The sequence below is a fragment of the Vigna angularis genome, chromosome 6 (assembly GCF_016808095.1).
Source record: "Vigna angularis cultivar LongXiaoDou No.4 chromosome 6, ASM1680809v1, whole genome shotgun sequence".
NCBI lineage: Eukaryota > Viridiplantae > Streptophyta > Magnoliopsida > Fabales > Fabaceae > Vigna > Vigna angularis.
This window is the reverse complement of record NC_068975.1, coordinates 29,323,469-29,346,711: the sequence shown is the minus strand read 5'-3', so window position 1 is coordinate 29,346,711 and position 23,243 is coordinate 29,323,469. Positions and strand designations below refer to the sequence as shown.

Genomic DNA, 23,243 nt, shown 5'->3' with positions numbered 1-23,243 from the left:
AAAAGGTATGTGTAAAATTTCAAATATTAACACAAACTAGTATTATTTTTAAAGATAAAGCAAACCTTTATTTACACTTAAAAAAAATGCATTTCTCAAACTTTTTGGCTAATAATGTTTATGCTCTTAATATAAATAATTTTATTATAAAACTAATTTAGTAAAAGAATGCCAATAGCATATTCTGCATTATACCTTTTTTAAATATTCATTAATAATTAATTTTTAATTATGAACTACATGTTCTTGAATTGAAGTAAGAATTCATAAAAGTTTGTGCTGAATTTCCGTTAATAAGATTATATGAAACAAAATGTTACTGATGTTTTTCTTTTCAAAACAAAGTAATTAGTTTTCAAAAATCTTTATGTAGGTAGAAAGTATTAAATAAATTTTTTACTTTTATTAAACCTGTAAATTTTGTATGTAGTTATACGTAACTTTAATATTTTTGTATGTGTTGTTTACTAGTGTCCTTTAAGTGATAATATATTTCTTAAATGACATGCCACTAAGTGACACAAGTGCATTCTTTCATTTCTGTTTTATTTTTCAGTAAATACCTGTTGTTTTCAGTCTTCTATAATTCTTTTTCAGTTTTATCTTATAAAATTTGTACTTATATTTTGATTTATATTAAAAAATTATAGTTCAAAGGCAAGTAAATCCGAAAAATATTGTACTTATTGTGCAATTGCTCCTTTTAAGATTCCCTGAATCAAAAAAGAAAATCGAACATTCATGTATAGTGTGAACAGTGAATCTCTTCATATACATTTTTATTTAGTAATAAATAATTAAACCAGTTATTTAAGATTGACATGATTAAAATCTACTTCATTAGAATGATAACAACATTAACATACTAAAGGCTGTTTTAAATATAATTTACAACAAAAGAGTGGAATAGCATTATCTATTCCAAAGTTAAATCAAATGTTTTAATTACTAAAAGCTCATACATGATACATAGTTTACATAAAGAGCGTGCAAGGCCATGTAAGACTCACATATTTCCGAAAGGAGTCATCTTTCATCTCTGACCTTCCCAGAGGACTTCAGTTTTGGAACCTTGAAGCTACTAGAGAACAGCTTAGGAGCTACAATGGGAATAACTGGAGGCTCTTTCCTCTTCATGCTTGTTTTCCGCTGGACATTAAGATTCAAGAAGTGAAAACATATAAAAAACAAGGAAATGCATACTTTTTTCTCAAACTTTCAATTTTAGAACCATGGGAATACATATTTCTATTGAAATGAATGCATAGTTCAAGCATTTGTAATTTAGGAAGCAGGATGCTACTTCAATACAACCATGTTCAAGAACAAAAGAAAGCCAGCATTAATCAATATGCCACCAGAAAAGCACATAAATGACAACTGCCGGCAGAATTAACAAGAGTACAAGGAAGATAAGCAATTAGAAGAAGAACATCCCATACCCTTTCAGAAGATTTTGCAGCTGGTTGATCCGGTGTACGTATTTCCTTCTGCACAATCATACTTCTAATCTTGCTGCTCTTCTTTCCCAAACCAGATGCTTTATTCCCATCGGAGCAATGATTTAAAACAGGTGTGACATGGTTGTTCTGGAGTTTTCTTAAAGATTCCAACTCCACTGAGAGTCCAGATATTTCCTTGTTTAAGCTTTTTGTCTCAGCCTCCATCTCAGCAATTTTACTTTCTAATTCGCAAATTTTACTATCTTTTTCATAATTTTCAGACCGTAGCTGCTCCATGCCGGAAACGAGTACCTTTATCTTTTCATTTGCCTTTTCTACTTCAGCTTCTTTGGTCTTTAATTTAGCAGTGCAGTCATTCTCCATTATTTTATATTGATTCCACACAAATTTCTTTTCCGCCAAGAGTTCAGACACCTCCGAATACTTTTCTAGAGAAAGCTTATCATATTCACCTTTTAACAGACTAAATTCATGGCAAGAACATTTATCTTTTTCTGCAGTATTCCAAATGGGCTTGTTCTCTTTATCTGTGGTTCCTTTTTTCTTCTTGCCAGTATCCTTTGATTTTGTTCCTTGGTCCTGTTATAAAGTGACTGTTCAGCATAATGTAATACATAAGAAATATCAGAAAACCCAACAAATATGCAACGCTGACTGACAGATTACGTACTTCTCTAACAGAGGATTTACGAGAAAGAATTTCAAACCATTCTTTAAAATCCCCCAACTCATCCTCTGTATGCTCTGTAATCATAAAATAAATAAATGCAGTTAGAATAATGTCAAATAAAAATTCATTCAAACACCTATTATTTCAACAATTAACAAAAACTTTCCCTTGAGTTGAAAAAATCGAAGTTATTAATAATTTAAACCAGAAAATGAAAAGAAAATTCTCTGTAGCATGCTAGGAGTGATACATCATCCAGGAGCAGGAACTTGCATAATGGTTCAGCCAATCAGGCATTTAACCATCTCAGCCAACCCTTACATTCATGTATCATGTAAAGTTATTTAAATTTACATCTGGTAAATGAAAATAATCCGAATCTTGTTATATCAAGGACCATCCCAAGATTGACGGGTCACATAAACCAGTTCTCATCCAAAACTTATTAATTTAACTCTGCTCCTATGCAATTAATTCCGCAGTATTTGTTTTGGATAACTTTCAAATGCGATGCGATGCCTCAAGAGAAACCTTTTGATCCCCCAGAAAAGAGACAATTGTCCAAAAATAATCATATCACAAACATATGCTACTCTCTACTGTCCCCCAAAACTCAACTAAGGTACTTCAAAAAACAAAATATCTACACCACGTCAGGTACTCCATTCTCAATCCTTAATAAAAACCACAACCAAATTTGCTCCTTGAAAGCAAAACATTAAGGAATAAAACGACAAATGCAAAAACCTAACACCAAGAACCAAAAGCAAACACCTTTTCCCTAATAATAGCTCAAAGTAAAAACTACTAACAAGAAATCAAAGAAAACTCACTGACCTAAAATCCATGTTAATATAGCAGCCTCTCTGTGCTTCAAACCCAGCGCCAAATCCGCCTTTGCTTCCTCCAGAGACCGTTTCTTCTCCTCAAATGCCAAAATCCCATTCAACTAAAGAAACAGTGGTAATAAAAACACATAAAGAAAAAGTTATTTTTTTAAAATTTAGCGGAGCCCTTAAAGAAGTCTATTTACCTGAGAAATTTGCTCCTTGTGAAAGCGAACATCGGAAATCCACCCTTCGTGCTGCATCCGAAGACGGTCTTCGAGAAACTTGTGGCGGCTAGCGAACGATTGAAGCTGGTTCTGCTGGTCGCGCACCATCTGAACCAGAGATTTGAAGATATTACCCCAATTTCGGCGCTCCGTCAAAGCGACGTCGGTAGATTCCGGTTTTCTGAATTTCTGCATTGTGAAATTCAGAAAAAAGAAACTTTGAGTTTGGAAGAAGTGAAAGAGAGGAGACAGCAAAATTGTGAATTTCAACGGTCAAATTTTGCGCCCGTTTGATGCGTTAGTAATTTCAAAAACATCGACAGAGTTTTCAGGACTGAGAATTTGATTTTAAAAATATTGGGCCGTTGTGCTTTACCCGACCCAATTAGCAATCCCTAACCCAAAGGTAGGTGGGCCCGTATTTGAAGCAGGATTGGGGAAGTTTTTCAAAAAGGCATTCATGTAGAAAATTGCTTCCGGCACCATCGTAGTTGTTTCTAGCACCTTCGTAATGAAAATGGCCTATCAAAATTTATAATTCTCTGGTAAATGGTATCTAACATGTAATAAAAGTTTTCTAAATTATGCACATTCTAGAAATTTGAAATTTTCTTAAGATTTTTCATTTCCAACCATTTTTTTAAATGTATAATATCTCCAAAACGCGTAACGCAAAGTTTTTTTTTATCTCATAATTGGAAATTGTGTTAAGCAAATATGAGAGTGTTATAAACATTTCTGATGAATGTGTTTTAATCTTGGTCCTATAAACTTTTATGTCCTAACTTTTTTTTCTTTGATTTTAGTTCTTCTAAAATTGAACATAGTTGTTTTTTTATCCTAGTATTATGATACTTGTTAATTGAGGTGAAAAATAAATAAAAGTGTCATAGGGGCCAAATTAAAATTCACTCATTTTATAGGAACTAAAAATCTCGTCTTAAATTCAAACAAATATTTTTAATTATGTTTTTTTCAAAATAAATAATAAATATATAATAAAAATACATTGACATGGAAAATACACTAAACACCTTTCTTAGAAAACCCTGAAATTACAAAGTCATGTACTACCACTGATATAAATGTATGTGTATAATCATAAGCTTCGTCAAAATGTTTCTATTAATTATTTTGTAAAAAATATAAAGAGTCTTCAATTTGTAAAAGGAAAAAATTAATTATAAGCTTTAAAAAAATTAAAAATATGTTGACGTAGAAAATAAACTAAATATATTTGTTGAAAAAGTGTTCATTAGAAAAAGTGTGATGTTAGTATTGTTAAAAAACAACTACACACACACCTGCTCACACTTCTGAAATCCTATAAACAACTAAAATTTAGCTACCATAAAAAGGAGATATCTCAATACCAATTTAATTGAAAAGAATATGAATATGAGCACCACAATTTTCATTACATTTTCTGGTATGACTAAATTTTAATAGTAGTTCAGGATCTTGAGCACTGAAAGCAATATCCAGCTCCATGGATGGAATTACCTAGTTGGCACTTGTATATGGCTCTGCATTCTCAACTACTTTCTTCAAAGCATCAGCTCCAAGGCATTGGAGAACCTAGGGTCATAAGCCATGAATAAATTATTGTGTCCTAAAGGTATATAAATATACTGCATTTGAAAAGTGAAAAATGCAAATCATATTTAACAATACTAACAGCACACTTTTTCTAATGAACACTCTTTCTTAGAGATCATTAAGCATGAACTGAGACCTATAAAATATTTCGATCTCCAATGAATATGAACCAATAATAAAGAGTGTCTTCAGGAAGTGTGTGATTAACATTTCTCGTGTCATTGGACCTTGAAAAGTTATTTTTTCTTAGAAACTTCACAAGCCATTAGTGAACTGAATTTTCACTTGCCCTACAGAGAACTAAGAAAATATTGATAACAGAGAAAATCCAGTTATACCTCATTTGCATCTTTGAAAGAGCTGAATTCATCTTTCTTCGGCCAGAGCACACGCCAACACCTGATGACAACCAAAAAAGGAAGGAAAACACAAAGTAAAAGTAAAGCAGAAGAGAACATTTATTATTGGAAAACGCCTCAAGTGCTGGAAAAGGAACAGAATGTATAAACAGTCAGATCCAATAAACTTTCTGAGCCATTATTAGGGTCCAGATTTGGTAACCATTTTGATTTATTTAGTAGGATATGGATTCCTTTGCATGCATGAAATTTAAACCTAATGCATTAAGTAGTTTAGGTACCATGAATATGTGTTTTGAACCTTAATAGCTGAGCTTTATGAATTATATCCAAACTATTCATGCAGCATGCTATCCAAGTCTCAAGTTTTACTTTATATTTAGTACATGCACACAATGACATAGAAAATAAATGACATCATATATAACCTTTCTCGGCCAAGGCGCCGTGCCAGTTCTTCTGCTAAAGCTTGACCTGGAGAATCATTATCAGTTGCCAGGATAATGCGAACTGCCTAAAAGAACAAAGAGGAAACCAAGCTAATAAGCAGTTCACTTCTGCGCTATAAAGATTCAACTTAATAGGAAGATATCAAATGTGTGTACCTTATCCAAGTACTCTTTGCAGTTCCAAAGGTACTGAAATGCATTGTCCTGATTTCATAAGCATGCACAGATAATATTAATGCGATATTAATTGACCGAAACACATACTTTTTGAGGATGTAGAAAGATAACCATGGATCAGTTAAGGCAGAGAAAGAATGACTGGAAGCAATTTGTTTTTGCTCTCATGTTAATCTTAGGAAAGTGATGTGTGATTATGGTCCATCACCAAAAAAATAAACAAAAGGTGAGTCGACAAGAGCAGAACTCATACACAACGTCAGTATAACAGATCTTCAAAGAATAAGGTTCCATACTTGGACACTTTTGCAGTAAAATGCAATTAGTTATGATTATTTGTAGGTAACAGGAAAAAGCAGAAAACGTTTAGATAGATTATTCTTTTCAAAGTTAAGGATTATAACTAGTAAATTTATTAGGATGAAAGTGGTCTTAAAACACAAAGATCTCCCTTGAGATAGTTAGAATCAACATCACTAAATGATTTGTACTGGGCCTTTTTTAGTACATTTTTCAATTACCAAAGTACAACAACGACCATAAACCTTGTACTGCATCAGAATAAAAATGAAAAATTAGATGAGCAAATTAGTCTAGGTATTTGAAATAATTCCGAAAGGGTAAGTTGCAATCAGACAATTAATAATCATAATGAATGAACACACGGACAAAACTACAGACAGGGTCAATTACGTTTCATTCGATAGACCACATCTAATCTATTTCATTAGATAGATAGATAAGAGAGACAGATAGATTTTGCTGAAGAAGACAAGAAGCATTAGGGATGTTTGCATTAATAAGGCATATTACATTGAATATTCACTCGGTTTTAAAAGAAGTGAAAACAAATTTTAATAATAGCACACACACAAACCTTCTCTATTGGTGGCAAATCTTTTGAAGAAACCTTTACTGGTGCACCCACTGGAACACTAACACAATTCCGAAAGCCAGCCTCCTCAAGTGAAAGCTTATCAATTTCCCCTTCAACCTATCATCATCATTGGACTGTAAGAATATCTTCAATTCTTTCCTTTTCCAGCTTTCAGTTGGGAATTGTCAGACAAAAAGAAGATTATGATGGAGAATTAAGGGAGAAAAATTTACAATGATGATTTCAGATACTTGTCTAATGTCATCAATTCCATATAGTATCTTGTCCGTGCCTCTTTCCTGAAAATCAAATCGAGCATTTGAATGAACATAAGTTACTTAGTATCTAGATCAATTAAACTTCATATCAACATTTTTGAACCCTCAACGTGGTCTTCTAAAGAATAGGGTGCCATCACATTATCCCTCCAAAGCTTTGTCACAAATTAGTCCCTTAGAAACTAGGGTATCACCACATTAATTACCCCCAAAAAATTGTCATGACATAAGTCCTCAAGGATACAAAATAGTTACCATACTCCTCCGTGTCACCACTTAGTCTTCTACGAGAATGAATAAAATTAAATAAATATTAGACTTTTTATGGAATAATTTAGTAGTAAAAATATCCAAAGGACTAATTTGAAGGGTTAATTTAGTGAAAAAAATATTGTTACAGCAGTCTCACATTCTCTGTTTGTAATTACTGTAAGTAGCCTAAATTATTCTTTTGGATAGATGATAATTTTGGTTCCTGAGAGTATAAACTGGTGTCAAATTAACCCATCAAACAACTCAAATTTTTATTTAGTCCTTTAATGTTTAAAAAGTGGAACAATTACATTTTGTTGTTAATCTTTCGTGGGACCATTTTGTCTTTAAGTTGTGATGATGTTAAGCTTTCATGACACTAAGTTGTATTTTGTATGACCAATTGATTTTTTGTAATCATGGTATTGAACGGATTTTTTAAAAACCAGTTGGATTTTATTTTTAAGACCAATTTGACATTAAGTTATGATGTTTCGGGACCAATTTGAACTTTTACATATTTAGGGACTAAATTAGATTTATCATTCTTTCAACGACTAAATTTGCAGCAGTTTACACTTTCAGAGACCAAAGTACCCATTTACCCTTATTCTTTTTGTAGGATAGTTTAGTAGCTAGTTATTGTAAATTGTTTTATTTCAGGAAGGGAGTTATAACTTATACTGTGGCTTACAGCTTTGTATTATTCATTTTCTCAAAACAAAAGTTATTCCATTTGCATTGAAGAGACGTGAACAAACCCATATAATAAATCAAGACACCATTTTCAACCCAAAATCTTAAGGTGATTTATGGATCCTTCTACTTATATATTCATCTTACTTTTTTTTACCCAATTTGGGATTTCCAACTCATTTTGAATTCCTACCAAGAAATAGCATCAAGGAGTGATACTCAGTTTTTGACAGAACCTTTTGATACAAATTTGTAAATTTTTTCCCCGAGCATTTTCTACAAAAAGGAAGTGTAGGCAAGAAAGGAGAAAATGTAGCCTTGCCTGCATCCTTTTTTTTCATTTCTAACACCACAGTTGTCCTTTTCTTTCATTGATTGTACATGAAACGCTACTGATCATTTCAAAATACATCATTCATTGTAATGAATACTATTTGCAAAATGGAAAAGTTACCAGCCAAAATCTTTTCTCCAGTGCTCTGTATTTGCAACCAACAAGCAACCCATTTTGTTTATAAGTAAAAGCAATGACTGCCTGCACAAAATTTGTAGTACACAACGAAGTTTAGAACTTCTAACTAGTTAAGTTCTTAAGAACTAAAACACGTATAGAAATGTTTATAAGACAGCAAAGAGAAGAAACCACAACAATTATGATCATTGCTAAGATTTTTTTCATGATCTTGAAGCCATGACAACTAAAGCAAAGTTTACTTTAAAAGAATATATACGCACTACCACTCTGGTTCATGTAAATGGATTTATGTTTCCCTCCACTATTGCCCCACTAAGGTTCAATTGCAGTAGTTGAGACCGGTTGGAAACAGAACACGGACTTTAAATATATCAATTCATGGCCGTAATCATTCAATTCAATTGCGAATAATGAATTTTGCCATCAGAACTCCAGCTTTAAAGCTATTAAGGAAACGTCAATTAGCCATCATGACATTGCCAGAACCATATTAAAAATCTAAAGTCACCGTTTTAAGTTAAAAATCCATGATATTGGTCTTTTAGTTCAGATTTCAAGAATTCAAGATGGCAAGATCACCGAAGATTCTTTTTCCCTGTTGAAAGGGTATATATCAATCAAAGAAGCAGCTATAGGAGTCCCAGCACAATACGGGACAGAGCACCAATTACAGATCTGGATTCTGTTTATCTAGCAATTTAAAGGAACAAATGTTACAATTACAAAACCAGAACTGTGGAAATACCTTATTGTCAGACAGTTGTCTAACAGCATTTCTGCTCAGGGTTTTCTCTGATATCAGTCTCTCTCTAAAGTACGCAACAAGCTAAAACAAGGAAAAACAAAATCAATACATATGCAAATAATCTGACTAATACTTAAAGGTTGCAATATATTGACACAAGCACCTAATGAAACAGTCTTTAACATCTTGAAGAGGCAACACTCAATCAAAATAGTAGTTTTGCATGCTCACACTTGGCCATTCCAAAATTATCAAATTCACAATCATGATTGAATAGTGAAGCTTCTAAGGCCATATTACTTACTACCCATTACATCATATTTCTAAACCTCTACTGGACCTTTGATACTGAGATATTAATTAACATGCCACAGGTTATGGAAAATGACCAGATACTTTATGCTAAGAGCTTGAGGGTCATGGGGAAAAATGATATGTTATTGAAATTGATTTAACACTTGAGCATAAGTCCAGGTGAACCTTATTTCAAAGTGTCAAGTAAATCCTCAGTTATTTTGCCTTAAAAATTGGGAGAATAAAGCCAAAAGCACAAGAAAGTCAAGCCCTGTGTCTATTTCAGCTAAAAATAGTAATTATAACGCATTTCCACTCTCGATACCCTTAAGAGTGCATACTTTGTGTGTTGAATCAGAGAACAACGAGAAGGCCAGCACACTTAAGAGGATAATCATTTTTCACTAATTCATTTGAATAAAAGACCTTCAAAAGACATCCGGTATCATAACAATTACCAGAAAAATGAGAGAGATAGGTCATTCTGAGAATTTGGCAGTTGTTCTACTGCTATTGCCCACTAAAAATGCCAAAAACAAGTTCTGTACCTTAGGACCAAGTGGTTCCAATCCTAAGCTCTCATCCGCTATTTTTCTAGAAAACTTGGCGGTGGTACAAACCCCACTGTACAATTCCTGATCATCTGCAAAAACCTACAACCAAATAATCATGCGGAAGCAGTATGTCATTGTTCATTACAAGTTTTATGCTTGAAAGGATACGTAAATTTATAAATCCATGTTATGTCACCTGACCAGCCCAACCACATTTAGCTCGAAAACATCTCCACATTGCAAATTCGCTACATCGCACATTTGCCAAAACACATTACATCAAAACACGCAATTATCACCACACACACAAAGCAATTACATAAAGCATACCCATTCGAGATAATGTGAAAAGACAAACTCCTCTCCTTTAATTGCCCACCTTTGCACTAGAATATCAAAACAGACAAAAGTCAGAAACCTACTTAAAACCAAATACATACAAAAGACTAGGGGCAGAAAATAAGTTGCAGTTTTAGAAGAAAATAAAAGTAGATACTTTTGGACAAAACAGATTATGGTACTGCCCGGGCAAACAAGAGTTTCCCAAGCTGATGCCCAGAAGTTCCATTCTCTCTTTCAATACTTTCACTTTAGGTGCATCAGAAGTATTGTCCACAACCTGCTCCACAATACCTTAAAAATAACACGAACAATCATATAAGGGAAATTCAATAAATATTTTTTTCTAAAATATAAAAAAAAAATAGTTTATGCACTGATAGGAGGGTTTTATATATTTTTCACATCTTAAACAAATCACAAAAGGTCATGAATTTAAATTTGTTAAACTTTACAATGACTACCTTAAAAGTCAAAATAATATTTTCTGATTCGTTGAAAGCGTTAAACTTTTAAAGGCAACAGAGCATAGATATTAAACTCTTAAAAAAGCTGAATCCTTTGGCTGCCCAGAAAATTCAAACTAATAACAGTAACAAACGGGGAACAAGGGTATCATAAGAGAAGAAAAGCGAGGGAAAACGATGAACCTGGAGTAGAGGGCACAGTGGTGTTACGAGCCAGTGAATGACACCAAACGGGACATTGTCTTGTGGATAACACTGCTGCATAGGTTCTGGGAATCAACTTGGAGAATAGAGATTGAGTGACGGGAAGACGCAGCCATTGGTTCTGAAAAACTGACATGTTTGGTTTTAATTTTTATTAGTTTTCATTGCAAGTTTTGAAATGCCTGTTTGTTCATCTAGAACTATTAGACACAAGAGAAGAGATATTTTTGCCTCCATTGAATAAGAAAACTCTTAAAATTCTTGTGTTTCCATAAAATTCTATTTAATAAAATATAGGAGGTTTAGTTATGTACAATTAATTCACTCAGACGACTTATACCCCTAAATATATATCTCTTTCATTTCATGTTTTCTTCCTACACTTTTTCCTCTCCATATATCTATCAATTTTATAAAAAAAATTAGTTTCATCAAGAAGATTCAAAATTGAATGATAGATTTTTGGTTTAATTAATCATTTGGTCCTTACTTTTTAGAGGTTTGATTCAAACTGATCGTACCTTTTGAAAAAGTTCGGTAAGGTCTCATATTTCGTTTAAAAATGTTCAATACGGTCCTGTTTATGACGCCGTTAAAAATATAACGGTGCAGATGCTAGTGGAAATATTAAAAAATAAATAAAATAATGTAAGGTAGGTGGTAGGTTTAAGTCTGGGTTAAAGAAAATTACCCTTATCTAAGACTGATTTTGCCATTTATGGGTTCAACATTGTGCTGCAAGTGGTGTTGTAATGAGGGTTGGCTCCTTGAAGGTGAAATTGGAACAACGTACGTACGTGAGGTAAGTGGTTCTAATCTAAGCCTAATTACTTGATGTTGTTGTTGTTGTATTTGGGAGTTAGGGTTTAATTATATTTTGTTCCATTGACGATGATTTTGGGGGTATAAATTTGTTGGTTAAATATTGTATGTTGAATTGATTTGTAATGCTTTGTCTATTGTATAGTTGTCGCTTCTTGGGTGATTGAAGACACTGAGCAAGATTGTCAGCTTTTTGAGGTTGATAGTGGTCGACGGTGAATGCCATGGGAAAGCCGAACTTGACGTTGTTGTCGGCGTCGTAGTAGCCGTCGGTGAGGTCGATGTTGTAGGTCCAGCGTCGCCGAGACCCGAATTGGCGCGCCACTGCATTCTCTGGTCCTGCGGCAGGAATTCGGAGCGTTGGCCCTCGAAGAAGAGGATTGTCTTGGACAATGCCTGCTGGTAATCGTGAGCAGTGACAGAGAGAGAAGAAGGAGAAGAAGAAACGGAAAAAGGTTGGGAGGTGCCATTGTAGGTTGCGGTGGTTGGTTAACAGTGAGAAGTGGGTGTTATTTATATGCAGAGGTGGTAGAGAGGGAGTCACGGGGTGAAAACTTGAAAGCAAAGTTTGGAGAAAGGAACAGAGTAAGAGAGAGAAAGAGCGATTTGGAGGGAAGAGGAAGAGTATGTGTGCGATAAAAGCGCCAATAGTGAAAGTAGAGAGTGTCAGTGAGTTCACATGCAAACAGAAACCCCTTTTATCACAATAACCTCAACTTTAAACATTTCAACCAACTCACTTCACTTCACACTTCACAGTGCCACATAATCATCAAACAAAACAGCTCACTTAGCTTTGGCCACGGTGACATCTGCACCGTTATGTTTTTAACAACGTTAGGGCAAAGGACTTTATTGAACATTTTTAAACGAAATATGGGGCCTTACTGAAACTTTTTCAAAAGGTAGGATCAGTTTGAACCAAACTCCAGAAGTAGAGACCAAATGATGTATTAAACCTAGATTTTTTAACAGATTATTTAATTCAAAAAATAAAGAATGAAGTATTGTATTTTGAAGTGTACTGTTTGCTAACTATTACAAAGGGCAAAGTTTATTTAAGAATAATCGGGGCTGTAGGACGAAGAAGGGTGGTTCAGAAAGTGATTGTTGGACTTTCTTAAGCTAGCCCAACTTTGAAAGCCCACCTGTAAAGCCTGCTTTGTTCACAGCTCTGCAATCCCTAATCCCGCAGTTTTCATTCTTCCTTCCTTCCCCAATTTTCACCTCGCTACCACAGTACGCCAAAATTGCAAGTCCAACACCTTCTTCCTGAAGGTAACACATGCTTTCTTTCTGTACTTTATTCTTTTTAAATGAAGAAAAGTTTCTGTTTTCATGGTTAGATAGATAGAACCCGCCATTTCAATTCGCTAATCACCCTCAGTATTTTTATTAACTCCTCGGCACATTTTCTCAGCGCTATGAAAATATTCCAAATAATGTACTTTTAAACTCGGTTTGGTTTAATTAATCCCCTGATTTAGTGGCCTTCCTCCATCTATTTTTTTGCATCGTAGATTGCAGGGATGTAAAATTTAATTATTTTTAAATGTTGTTGTGTTTCATTCCAGTGGTAACTACTAAGTTAAGTTCGCTTACTTTTTTTTTTGTTGCGTGCTGGTTGTGATTCAATTATAGTTGCTGTCTTGTTCTGTATGAATTGTGAAATATGCATATTGTATCTGGGGGAGAAAAATATGTGATGGGCATTTGATGTTTGGATTTGGATTTTAACAAGAGTGGTTATAGATTCTCGTGGAATATCTGTTTCGATTTTAGAACACTTCCAAATTCGTTTTTTTGATTTTGGGATGTTTTTAAAAGGAAAATGATGAGTAGACACCCAAATGTTAATTGACACCTTAAGAGATAAATGGAGAGAAGTGCAGCTACATAGGTGATATGATTGATAGGAGGAGAGATGCGAAAGGTCTGTTAGGTTGTTTGGTTGGATTGATGGGCTGTTCCACACATCATTGTTGTTTTTTTTAAATTGGAAGTGTTTGAAGTTGATGTTTTACGTGTGTAGTATGTTCTGCCTTCTTTTATGTTATGGTGATCACTTCTGTTTGAAGTGACTGGGTGAGAATGTGTATGAATATCTGAAGTTGTATCTGCGATCATATATGTTATATGTCGTGTGGTTCACTGCTCAACCTTAGTAAGTTTTGAAATTGTTACAGGTTGGTGCTCCTTATTTGTTGAAAGAGCATCTTTTCCAATATATCGGGTTCATGAGTCACTATTTTGATTGAACAAAGAGATGAGGTTTATCCCCCTTTCCAGATTAATCTACCGTCTCCCTCAGCGGGATATATGTGGTCCCTTGCAATCTCGAGCCTTACAGACTAATTCGGTTCCTAAAGACTCTCTGGCTAAGCCAAGAAAGTACAAAATTCCTCAATTCTATGATCCTTATGGCCCCAGACCTCCACCCTCAGAAAAGATCATTCAGCTTGCAGAACGAATTGGAGAACTATCGGAAGAAGAACGTGGTCAAATTATGCCTACTTTGTCAGAAAGATTAAATCTTCCTAAGTTGCAGCCAATTTCCACGGATGGCTTGGACATGGGTTCAGAAGGTGGTGCTGCTGGACCAAAGGTCGAGGAGAAAAAAGCAGAGAAAACAGCTTTTGATGTGAAGTTGGAGAAATTTGATGCTGCCGCAAAGATCAAGGTAATTAAAGAGGTAAGAGCATTTACTAGCCTGGGATTGAAAGAGGCCAAAGATCTTGTTGAAAAGGTTCCAGTGGTACTAAAACAAGGAGTCACAAAAGAGGAGGCAAATGACATAATAGAAAAAATAAAAGCTGCTGGAGGAGTTGCAGTTATGGAGTAGAACTTTGATTTTTGGTTGAGATCATAATTTTCTTTAATGTATGTCTTTAAGTTCCCATCTCATGGTTATCCGTGAATGAATTTTAGAAGAAAGTTCTAATGGCACGAAACAGATTTAACGATTAAGAACCAGCTGTTGAATAATCTATTTGAACCATTTTTTGTTAGTTGGGTTCTCTGGTTCATTACTGTATCACTTGTAACTGCAGTGTTGGTTTGACACTTATAACAGTCTGCCTATCCTCTGCTCACATATTTTCTTCCAAGTGAAATGTTTCTAGGTTCATAGGCAAAATTATTTTATGGAATTTTCTTGTAGTTCTTTGAGATTCTTGTAGTTGATACACTATACTTGCTAGTATTCTGTTTGGACTGGTGCCTGGTGAACCTCTTATGAAGCATTATACCTATTTTCATACTCAATTAGTTTAGTTGTTTCTTGTTCTATAAACCTTCTTAAAGGATACGGAAAAGAATGATGAGTTGTATCGCTATGGCTTGGCCATTTGGCTTAGATATTGTGATTAGTCTGAGAGTAGGTAATATATGTTTTGCTTTCTTATTTAGTATATCGAATGACCATGAAATTTGTGTCTAACACGTTACACAAGTCTTTTTTTTTTATCATTGTTCTTTCGTATAATTATTTTCATTCTCCTAAAGGAACTTTTCATGAAAAGGGCTTTGTTTTACCATTACTTGATTTGGTGACGACGACAAAGAAGTCGTGAGAATATTATACATGTTATTAATTTGTATTCCTTTTTTTAACTACCAATACAGTGCCCTTTATTTTAATTTTTACAAATATAAGATAGTTGCTCTTCATATATATGATTTTGTTATTTAATATGAAATAATTTCAGATAATCTAACAGTAATTTCAACAGTTTGAAAATGTCACAAACAAAAGTGTAAAAATAAATTATTACTTATTTTTATAATAAAACAATTTAAAAATATTGATTATGTTTGATAAAATTTGTTGAAAAGGCAGTTGGAAATTAAATCCTTAGTTTAAAGTTAAAAAAACTAAATTAAAAATATTTGATAAGATTAATTGACCAACTAAAAGTTTTAAAACAATAAATAAACTATGGAATATTTATGTAAAAATATTCTTTATTATAATTTAAAATAGTTATTACTTTTTAATAAAAACAATAACTTGATAAATTAAAACAAAATAAACTAATTTAACATTATTAAACAAGTAATAAAGACATAGCAAAAGATGGTATAAATTTCGTCTATGTAGATTATTTAGAAATATAAATATAAATAAATTAAATAAGCTAAAAATTATTAAAACTTCTACTTTATCAAATACATATAACGTAAATTTATCAAAATTTCATTTATCAATTTATTTATGATCTAGATAGTATGTTTTAACAACTACACATATTATACTAATTTAATAATTTTGACAGTGACATCCACACAATTAGTATAAGAAACTAAACTGTCCTCTAACTTTCCGTTTTAGTGGGACGTTTTCAATATCGCTGTTTGTTTTATTACCACATAAATTATGATTTATTCCTTATACACACAAAAAAAAATATTTTTATATGATTTTCTAACAACGTTCACAAAAATGTTAATTTTTGTCTAAAACATTGTTAGAACTTAGGATTGCCACGTTCACAGGTATGGTCCCATGCCCTTTTTTCTTGTCTACGAATACCAAAAATGAAAAAAAAAAAAAAGGGACCCATATCAGATCTACTGACAGGAGTATTCTGGAGAATGTAATATGAAAGAATTGTTACTTGAAAAAAGAAAAACTAGGAAAAGTAAATATTAAATTACTAAAAAGAGAAGTTAAAGATGCAAGAAACAGAAAGGTGGGAACAGGTGTCACTTGTTTAGAAAACGTTATAGTTCAATGACAGTAACATATGTCAGTTTATGAATGAATGTGTCCCCACTCAGTGGTGTTCCTCCATAAAACATAACAGCACCTGAATGCATTTCCTTAAAAAGCTCAAACCTCTTTGAAACAACAATTCCTTAGATAAAGTTAAATCTCTATTTAGTCTTAAACACTTCTCTCTCTCGATAACTCTTTTCCTTAAGGGTTACGAAAGTGAAATAAAAATGGTAACTTCAGACGGTGGCGATGGTGGGAAATTGAGGAAGGTTCTGGGTTTGGGATACTGGGTGCAAGGATTCAGGTGTTTTCCATGGTTGGTTGTGAGTTTCTACCTCAAAGATGGTCTTAATGTGGACCCTTCCACTCTTCAAATTCTCCAGAATTCTGCTAATCTTCCCATGGTTGGGAAGCCCCTCTATGGCCTCGTTTCAGACTCTGTTTACATCTCTGGCCAGCACCGAGTTCCCTACATCGCCTTTGGAGGTAAAGTTGTCTTCACTCTTTTCATTTCTCTATACCCTTTTGCCTTCTCTCTCTGATTTGTTCATGTTAAAGCCAAGTTGCATACTTTTACTGCTGTCAATGGATAGATGTTGGTTCCTTGCTGTTGGGTGTTGGGAATTGAGAATTGGTTCTGTTGTGTTCCTTCTTATTCTGCTTTGGAATAGATAAAAGAATAGATGGATGGATGAATTGATTCTTTGTGTATAACTATGAATAAAAGAATCTGTCCATTCGGTGTGAAGTTGCTTTAATGGGAAAAAGCATAAAGAAAGAGTCGGATCGAGATTCTGAACTTGAAAGAAAAAACCAGATAGAGTTTCGTATCTTACTTTTTTTCTTTTGTTGGGACTTATTTGATATATTATCTTAAGTCTGAATCTAGATTCTTTGAATTCTTTTTATATTAATGAGTAGTTAAATGCCAAAGAACATTCCCCTCCCCAGATATTGTTGGTGGTTGTTGAGTGTATGTAATTTAACCTTCAAGGATTCAAAATTGAGCCATCTGCTCAGCAATATCAACCATTTCAATTTAAGCATTGAGTCTCTATAAATGAGGGGCAAATAGTTAACCAGTTGTATGATTTGATTAATGACTTAACAATTAGCATCAATAGTGACCTCTGGGTCTGATATGTTGTCTGGCCAGACTTTTCAGGAATTTTCCCCTCTTTTTTATCGGTGGAAATTCATCCATAGTTTCTTGGTTGCTAAAATTGGAATCAGTATCAAAGTTTCTCCATTTAAGTTCTCATCCGTTAGAACAACTTTTTGTGGCATTTTTATATGTTTTGCAACCACCCTGATTCTTGGATTTTGATATCTTCAATTATATGGAGGAAAATTCATCAGCTAGAGTTTTGTTGGAGATATAATGTAAAACCATTCTCTTGTTTTCACTTGATAACTAAAGCTTTTGGGATAATTGTTTTATGACATGGCATTGGATCCTCTAGACCAAATTGTGTAGACTCTAAGAGAATTCACTCCTTGCCTCTCCCCATTCTCTTCTGATAAAAAGTTGAATTCTAGCAGAAGTCAGGTGAGCTTGTTCATAATCCATGGTTAGAGTCTGTAGGGATCATGTATGAAGGACATAGAGACACAATATAAAACCATTCATTTGTCTTGAACTATGAGGTTAAGCTTTTGGGATAGTTGGTTCATGATACTAATGTTTGTAGTTTTATGGCATTTCTAATTTCTACCAATGATATAACTAGTTCCTAAAATATTTCTCTGAATCTGTTTATGCAGCTTTCTTGCAGGCACTGTCATGGATAATCATAGCAATCTCTCCATCAAACATTTCTATTTTCACTATCTCCATATACCTCCTCCTTAGTAACCTAGGTGCTTCGATAGCTGAGGTTGCAAATGATGCCATTGTTGCAGAGATGGCTAAACAGAGTCCTTCCTCAACCAAGCACCGGCAACCATCCTCCTCAGGCAACCTCCAATCCTTTGTTTGGATAGCTGGCTCTGCAGGAGGAGTGCTTGGTAATCTTCTAGGCGGCCTTTTTATTGGACGGTTCCAACCACAAACCATGTTTCTATACTTCGGTCTCCTCCTTGCTCTCCAATTTTTCATAACCATTTCAGTTCCTGAGAGTTCTCTTGGGCTTCCAAAGAGTCCATCTATTGGGATAAGAAATCAACTTTCACAGCTATTGGTTGCTCTAAGAAAGCCTGAAATTGCATACTCAATATCATGGTTTACAGCATCTTATGCCATTATTCCTGCCCTTACAGGCACCATGTTCTTTTACCAGACACAACATTTGAAAATAAACTCATCAGTATTGGGTATCTCCAAGGTGTTTGGCCAGGCAACAATGCTCCTATGGGGAATCATATACAACCAATACTTCAAATCTGTCCCACCAAGGAAACTGATATCAGCCATTCAAGCTACGATGGCATTCTTCATGATTTCAGATTTCTTGTTTGTGCGAGGCTTTTATCGTCAAATGGGTGTGCCAGACTCAGTCTACGTGGTGATTTTCTCAGGATTCTTGGAGGTTCTGTTTTTCTTCAAGATTCTCCCATTCAGTGTTCTAATAGCACAGATGTGTCCACCAGGATGTGAGGGGTCTATAATGGCCTTTCTTATGTCTTCCGTAGCACTGGCATTCATTGTGAGTGGATACCTTGGTGTTGCACTTGCATCGTATATTAAGATAACTGGAAGTGACTTTTCAGGCTTTCCACATGCACTTCTGATACAAGCTGCATGCACTCTGGTGCCAACTTTTTGGTCATCGTGCATACCTGATAAGGTAGAATCAAAAGCCAAGCGAAAAGACTCATAAAGTTAATATCTTTCAAGCAAAAAGTGGAAGGTGCTGAAGTGATTGATTCTTTTCTTTTATTGCTTCATTCATCAGCTGGCACATACAAGATATATCAGTTGGTATTCTAAATTTTTTATACAATATGTTTAAAAGTGATAGGGTGTAAAGGTGTAGTATGACCACATGGTGATCATGTTCTTCCAAGTACTTTTGTCTTTGTCTGTCTTTCGATTGAATATCGAGTGCATAGCCCTCTCTTCCCTCTTCCCTCTTCGTTTGTTAAATTAAAAAGAAAAACGTTTTTTAATGTCAACATTAATGCATTTTTCAACGATTTAAGGATATAGATGGCAAAAAAAAATCTACAGGTATTCCGGAGTAAAATTCGTAGTATACTAGTAGACCCGCAAAAAATAATAAAAGATTAATTTATATATTTTAATTAAATTTAATTAAAAATAAAATAAAATTATATTTTATTAGATTAAATTTAATTAAAATTAAATTTTAATTTATATTTAATTTATATTATATTTTATATATATATATATATATATATATATATATATATATTTTTTTGTTATTTTATTTAAATTTTATTTTAAAAATATATAAATATATTTTTTGGGTATTTGTGAGTATCCGTAAATTTTAAAATATTCGCAGGTATTTTTTAAATGGGTATCTACACGAGTAGCAGATTGAGTTGTTACTTATTGTCATCTTACTTTTAATCTTATGATAACTGAATAAACTGAAAACTTAACAATTCACAAATTTTAAAATTCAATTTTTTTTATAACTGAAAACTTAACAATTCACAAATTTTAAAATTCAATTTTTTTATTGGATGGATCCTTTTAGAAACTGATCCAATTTAAACACCACCTGTATATGTTTTTATTTGTGTTTTTTGTAAAATTATCACTCAAAACCCATGAAAAACATATTTAAATTAAGGTTTAATACATCATTTAGTCTTTACTTTTAGGGGTTTGGTTCAAAGTGATCTTACCTTTTAAAAAAGTTCAGTAAGGCTCCATATTTCGTTAAAAAATGTTTATTCTGGTCCTTTTCGCTCACGCCGTTAAAAACATAACGGTACAAATGCCATTATGGCCAAATCTAAGTGAGTTGTGCAGTTGATGAATACGTAGTTGAAAAAATTAAATGATATTGACGTATTGATTAGAGAGAGAATATTTCTCTGGAATTACCCAACAATGCACCAGTTTTATACACCCACCTCCAGATTCCACCCTATATACTCAATAAAACTCAAAAATGATATAATTTTCGAAACCCATAAAACTAGATATTTCACTGTTAGGACGACATCAATATAACTAAAACAAAGAATCCTTGCTTATTAACAACAAAATCATGGCCATTAGATAATCTCTGCACCTTGTTCATCAATCTTTATATCTTCAAAGAAAACTCCTTTAGCTTCCCTAGACCTATTTTATAGACCCAAAATTTAAAATCTGCACAATGACAACCTTAGGCTATAACCCTTCACCATTCTTATAATCCACCCATGCAACCCCAGAATATCATGTGCGTACTTTACCTATCAACAAGGAACATAGCAACACATGCACAACAACAATTTCATGCACTTGATATTAACCATATTATGATTTCCCTCCAAAAGTAGGTACCATGAAAACCATTAAATGCCAATATCAATAACCCCTTCTAACTCTCTGAATTCCAACGTCTACACTATACAGGAAGAAAATATAATATTTCTCTTCATCTTATCGTGGCCTCACATGCATTGAAACTCTTCATTTGCAAAAAGAAAACATGCACTCATACCATTATGTGATGACAGTACATTACTTAACATTTATACCATTTCCATACATTTAATACCCATCAAACATTTCATGCAATTACAAAATAATAATTTATTATACCCATGAACTCATGTTGGTATCTCGATTGAGAACACAACCCATCACCAATGCACTTTATTGTCATATTTCACTCATACAACACGTTAACACTTCCTACTCTTATTTACATTCTTAACCTAGCCAATTCACGGCTACCAAAGATTCACGATATGCATTTATCCCTTACTACAAAACCACATGCACTTTAATCCTTCAACCCGTGCATTCATATTCTGGGAATAACATCCTAAACCATTTTTTTTTCCTTATCAACCCACAACCTTCCAATTGGGTATACTATCTATCCACACCGTTTCTCAAGATTAACAAGTTTCAAAGGAAACACATCATGTTCAATCAATACATCAAAAAGTTAACTCCCCTTACCTGGGTTTTCTAGTGAATTCTTTAAAGGCACCTTGGTTCCTATAAAATCCCGTGACTGCAACAAAGGCCCCTACACAACTCCTTGGTTCTCACAGTCTTCTCTCTATTACTCACTACACTTATGGTGGAGGACAAAAAGTGGTGGTTTCTCTCTTGTGTACCATCTCGAGTTGTTCTAGAATGTAGCTTAGGGTTGCTTCTTATTTCGCACACAAGCTGTCAGAGGCCGCGCATTCTTCCTCCCCTGCTGCCGCTGTTGTTGAGGATACCCAGCTAGTGGCTCCCCCGCGCCCCCGGGTCTCGCCGGATTCCCTCTAGTACCCACCGGGATATGTCGGTGCGGTTCCCCACCTGTCTTGGTCTGACAGTGGTGGCGACGACGTGATGAATGCGTTGAGTTATTTGACGAATATTCTCACTTCGAAGATCTACGACGTAGCAATTGAGTCCTCTCTACAATTGGCGCCAAAGCTTTTTGGGAAACTCGGGGTTAAGGTTTGGCTCAAGAGAGAGGATTTGCAACCCGTTTTCTCATTTAAGATTCATGGAGCTTATAATATGATGCCAAAGCTTCCCAGGGAGTTGTTGGAAAAGGGAGTTATCTGCTTTGCGGTGATTGTTATGTGAAGAGGGTTAATCCAAAGGTGAGGATAATTGTGGTGGAGCCCTCTGATGCAAATGCAATGACGTTGTCATTCCATCATCATTAGAGAGTGATTTTGGACCAGGTTGGAGGATTTCTAGATGGTGTGGCGGTTGGGATTTGCACCTAACTTATGTCATTTTATTTTTTTAAAAATATTTACACAGTGCAACCTCTTCAAACGTGCTACGTATTCATCAAACTGCATAACTCATTTAGGCTTGGCCACGGTGACATTTGCACCGTTATGTTTTTAACGGCGTGAGCGAAAAAGACTTGATTGAATATTTTTTAACGAAATATGGAGTCTTACTGAACTTTTTTAAAAGATATGATCACTTTGAACCAAACCCCTAAAAGTAGGGACCAAATGATGTATTAAACCTTAAATTAAAAAAGATTGTTACTAATTATTTGAGAAGATGTCAAAATGCAACGACCAAGTTGTATAAATTTATTTTTTATGGCATATATGTATAATGATATATAAATGAGATGATCGATATTTTTAGCTATTTTTTCAAAAAATATATATAAAAAAAATATATAAAAAATATGGCAAATTTTGTATGTTAATGAATGATACATCTTCTTGTACTTTTTTTCTAATTTTACCTTCTTATTATAATATTTTTTAAATTTAAATAATTACCTATAATGAAAAAAAATGTATTTTTTATATTGTCATTTTAGTAATTATTTTTTAAATTCAAATAATTAGTTATTATAAAAATAAATTATTTACTCGTCTATTATTTTAAAACTATTTTTTAAATTTAAATAATTACTGATAATCAAAAAATATTTCAATAATTAAAATTTAAGGTTACTCATAAAGTGCATAAGTTATCACTCTTTTATTATGATACATTTCATGGGCCATTGCACTTACCTTCTGTCATTTTCGGTAAGGAAATTATCAATTATTGAAGACAATAAATATTTCTTATAAATGCAAAATCTCAATTATATATTACTGAAAAAAGTTAGTTATTAGAATTAGCTATATTTTGTTAT

At 33.6% G+C, this 23,243-nt stretch overlaps 4 protein-coding genes across 7 annotated transcripts; 2 read left to right on the top strand and 2 right to left on the bottom strand.

Moving 5' to 3' along the window:
* Positions 1 to 846: 846 nt before the first annotated feature.
* LOC108342264 (uncharacterized) lies at positions 847 to 3,507 on the bottom strand. Of its 4 annotated transcripts, none has more exons than XM_017580013.2 (5): positions 3,167 to 3,507; positions 2,971 to 3,058; positions 2,134 to 2,207; positions 1,443 to 2,042; positions 847 to 1,149 (listed from the first exon to the last, which is right to left on the bottom strand). In XM_017580013.2, exons 1-5 carry the CDS (start codon positions 3,380 to 3,382, stop codon positions 1,027 to 1,029), a joined length of 1,101 nt encoding a protein of 366 aa, XP_017435502.1. In that variant the 5' UTR covers positions 3,383 to 3,507; the 3' UTR covers positions 847 to 1,026. The 4 variants fall into 4 exon arrangements, with proteins under 4 accessions (XP_017435502.1, XP_017435503.1, XP_017435504.1 ...); XM_017580014.2 differs by having other exon boundaries at positions 2,971 to 3,055; XM_017580015.2 differs by having other exon boundaries at positions 2,971 to 3,052.
* Positions 3,508 to 4,549: 1,042 nt separating this feature from the next.
* On the bottom strand, positions 4,550 to 11,169 carry LOC108342359 (primase homolog protein). Its single transcript, XM_017580121.2, has 13 exons — positions 10,932 to 11,169; positions 10,439 to 10,575; positions 10,273 to 10,328; positions 10,139 to 10,190; positions 9,937 to 10,041; positions 9,095 to 9,175; positions 8,329 to 8,409; positions 6,882 to 6,947; positions 6,649 to 6,765; positions 5,751 to 5,798; positions 5,574 to 5,659; positions 5,125 to 5,185; positions 4,550 to 4,765 (listed from the first exon to the last, which is right to left on the bottom strand). Exons 1-13 carry the CDS (start codon positions 11,086 to 11,088, stop codon positions 4,691 to 4,693), a joined length of 1,122 nt encoding a protein of 373 aa, XP_017435610.1. The 5' UTR covers positions 11,089 to 11,169; the 3' UTR covers positions 4,550 to 4,690.
* A 1,729-nt stretch (positions 11,170 to 12,898) lies between these two features.
* Positions 12,899 to 15,038, top strand: LOC108341927 (uncharacterized). Its single transcript, XM_017579613.2, has 2 exons — positions 12,899 to 13,052; positions 13,961 to 15,038. The coding sequence occupies exon 2, from the start codon at positions 14,041 to 14,043 to the stop codon at positions 14,614 to 14,616; it is 576 nt and encodes a 191-aa protein (XP_017435102.1). The 5' UTR covers positions 12,899 to 13,052; positions 13,961 to 14,040; the 3' UTR covers positions 14,617 to 15,038.
* A 1,563-nt stretch (positions 15,039 to 16,601) lies between these two features.
* LOC108341968 (probable folate-biopterin transporter 7) lies at positions 16,602 to 19,528 on the top strand. The gene is made up of 2 exons (XM_017579668.2): positions 16,602 to 16,977; positions 18,256 to 19,528. The coding sequence occupies exons 1-2, from the start codon at positions 16,719 to 16,721 to the stop codon at positions 19,308 to 19,310; spliced, it is 1,314 nt and encodes a 437-aa protein (XP_017435157.1). The 5' UTR covers positions 16,602 to 16,718; the 3' UTR covers positions 19,311 to 19,528.
* The last annotated feature ends 3,715 nt before the right edge of the window (positions 19,529 to 23,243 follow it).

Excerpts from the sequence above, each read along its gene's own strand:
- LOC108342264 (XM_017580012.2), bottom strand. The coding sequence starts at position 3,382 with ATGCAGAAATTCAGAAAACCGGAATCTACCGACGTCGCTTTGACGGAG. Across the intron at positions 3,083-3,166 it reads ACAAGGAGCAAATTTCTCAG|TTGAATGGGATTTTGGCATT; the intron begins GTAAATAGACTT and ends CTGTTTCTTTAG. Across the intron at positions 1,150-1,442 it reads CTGCAAAATCTTCTGAAAGG|CGGAAAACAAGCATGAAGAG; the intron begins GTATGGGATGTT and ends CTTAATGTCCAG.
- LOC108342359 (XM_017580121.2), bottom strand. The coding sequence starts at position 11,088 with ATGTCAGTTTTTCAGAACCAATGGCTGCGTCTTCCCGTCACTCAATCT. Across the intron at positions 9,176-9,936 it reads TGGAACCACTTGGTCCTAAG|CTTGTTGCGTACTTTAGAGA; the intron begins GTACAGAACTTG and ends TCCTTGTTTTAG. Across the intron at positions 5,660-5,750 it reads GCAAAGAGTACTTGGATAAG|GCAGTTCGCATTATCCTGGC; the intron begins GTACACACATTT and ends TTGTTCTTTTAG.
- LOC108341927 (XM_017579613.2), top strand. The coding sequence starts at position 14,041 with ATGAGGTTTATCCCCCTTTCCAGATTAATCTACCGTCTCCCTCAGCGG.
- LOC108341968 (XM_017579668.2), top strand. The coding sequence starts at position 16,719 with ATGGTAACTTCAGACGGTGGCGATGGTGGGAAATTGAGGAAGGTTCTG. Across the intron at positions 16,978-18,255 it reads TCCCTACATCGCCTTTGGAG|CTTTCTTGCAGGCACTGTCA; the intron begins GTAAAGTTGTCT and ends CTGTTTATGCAG.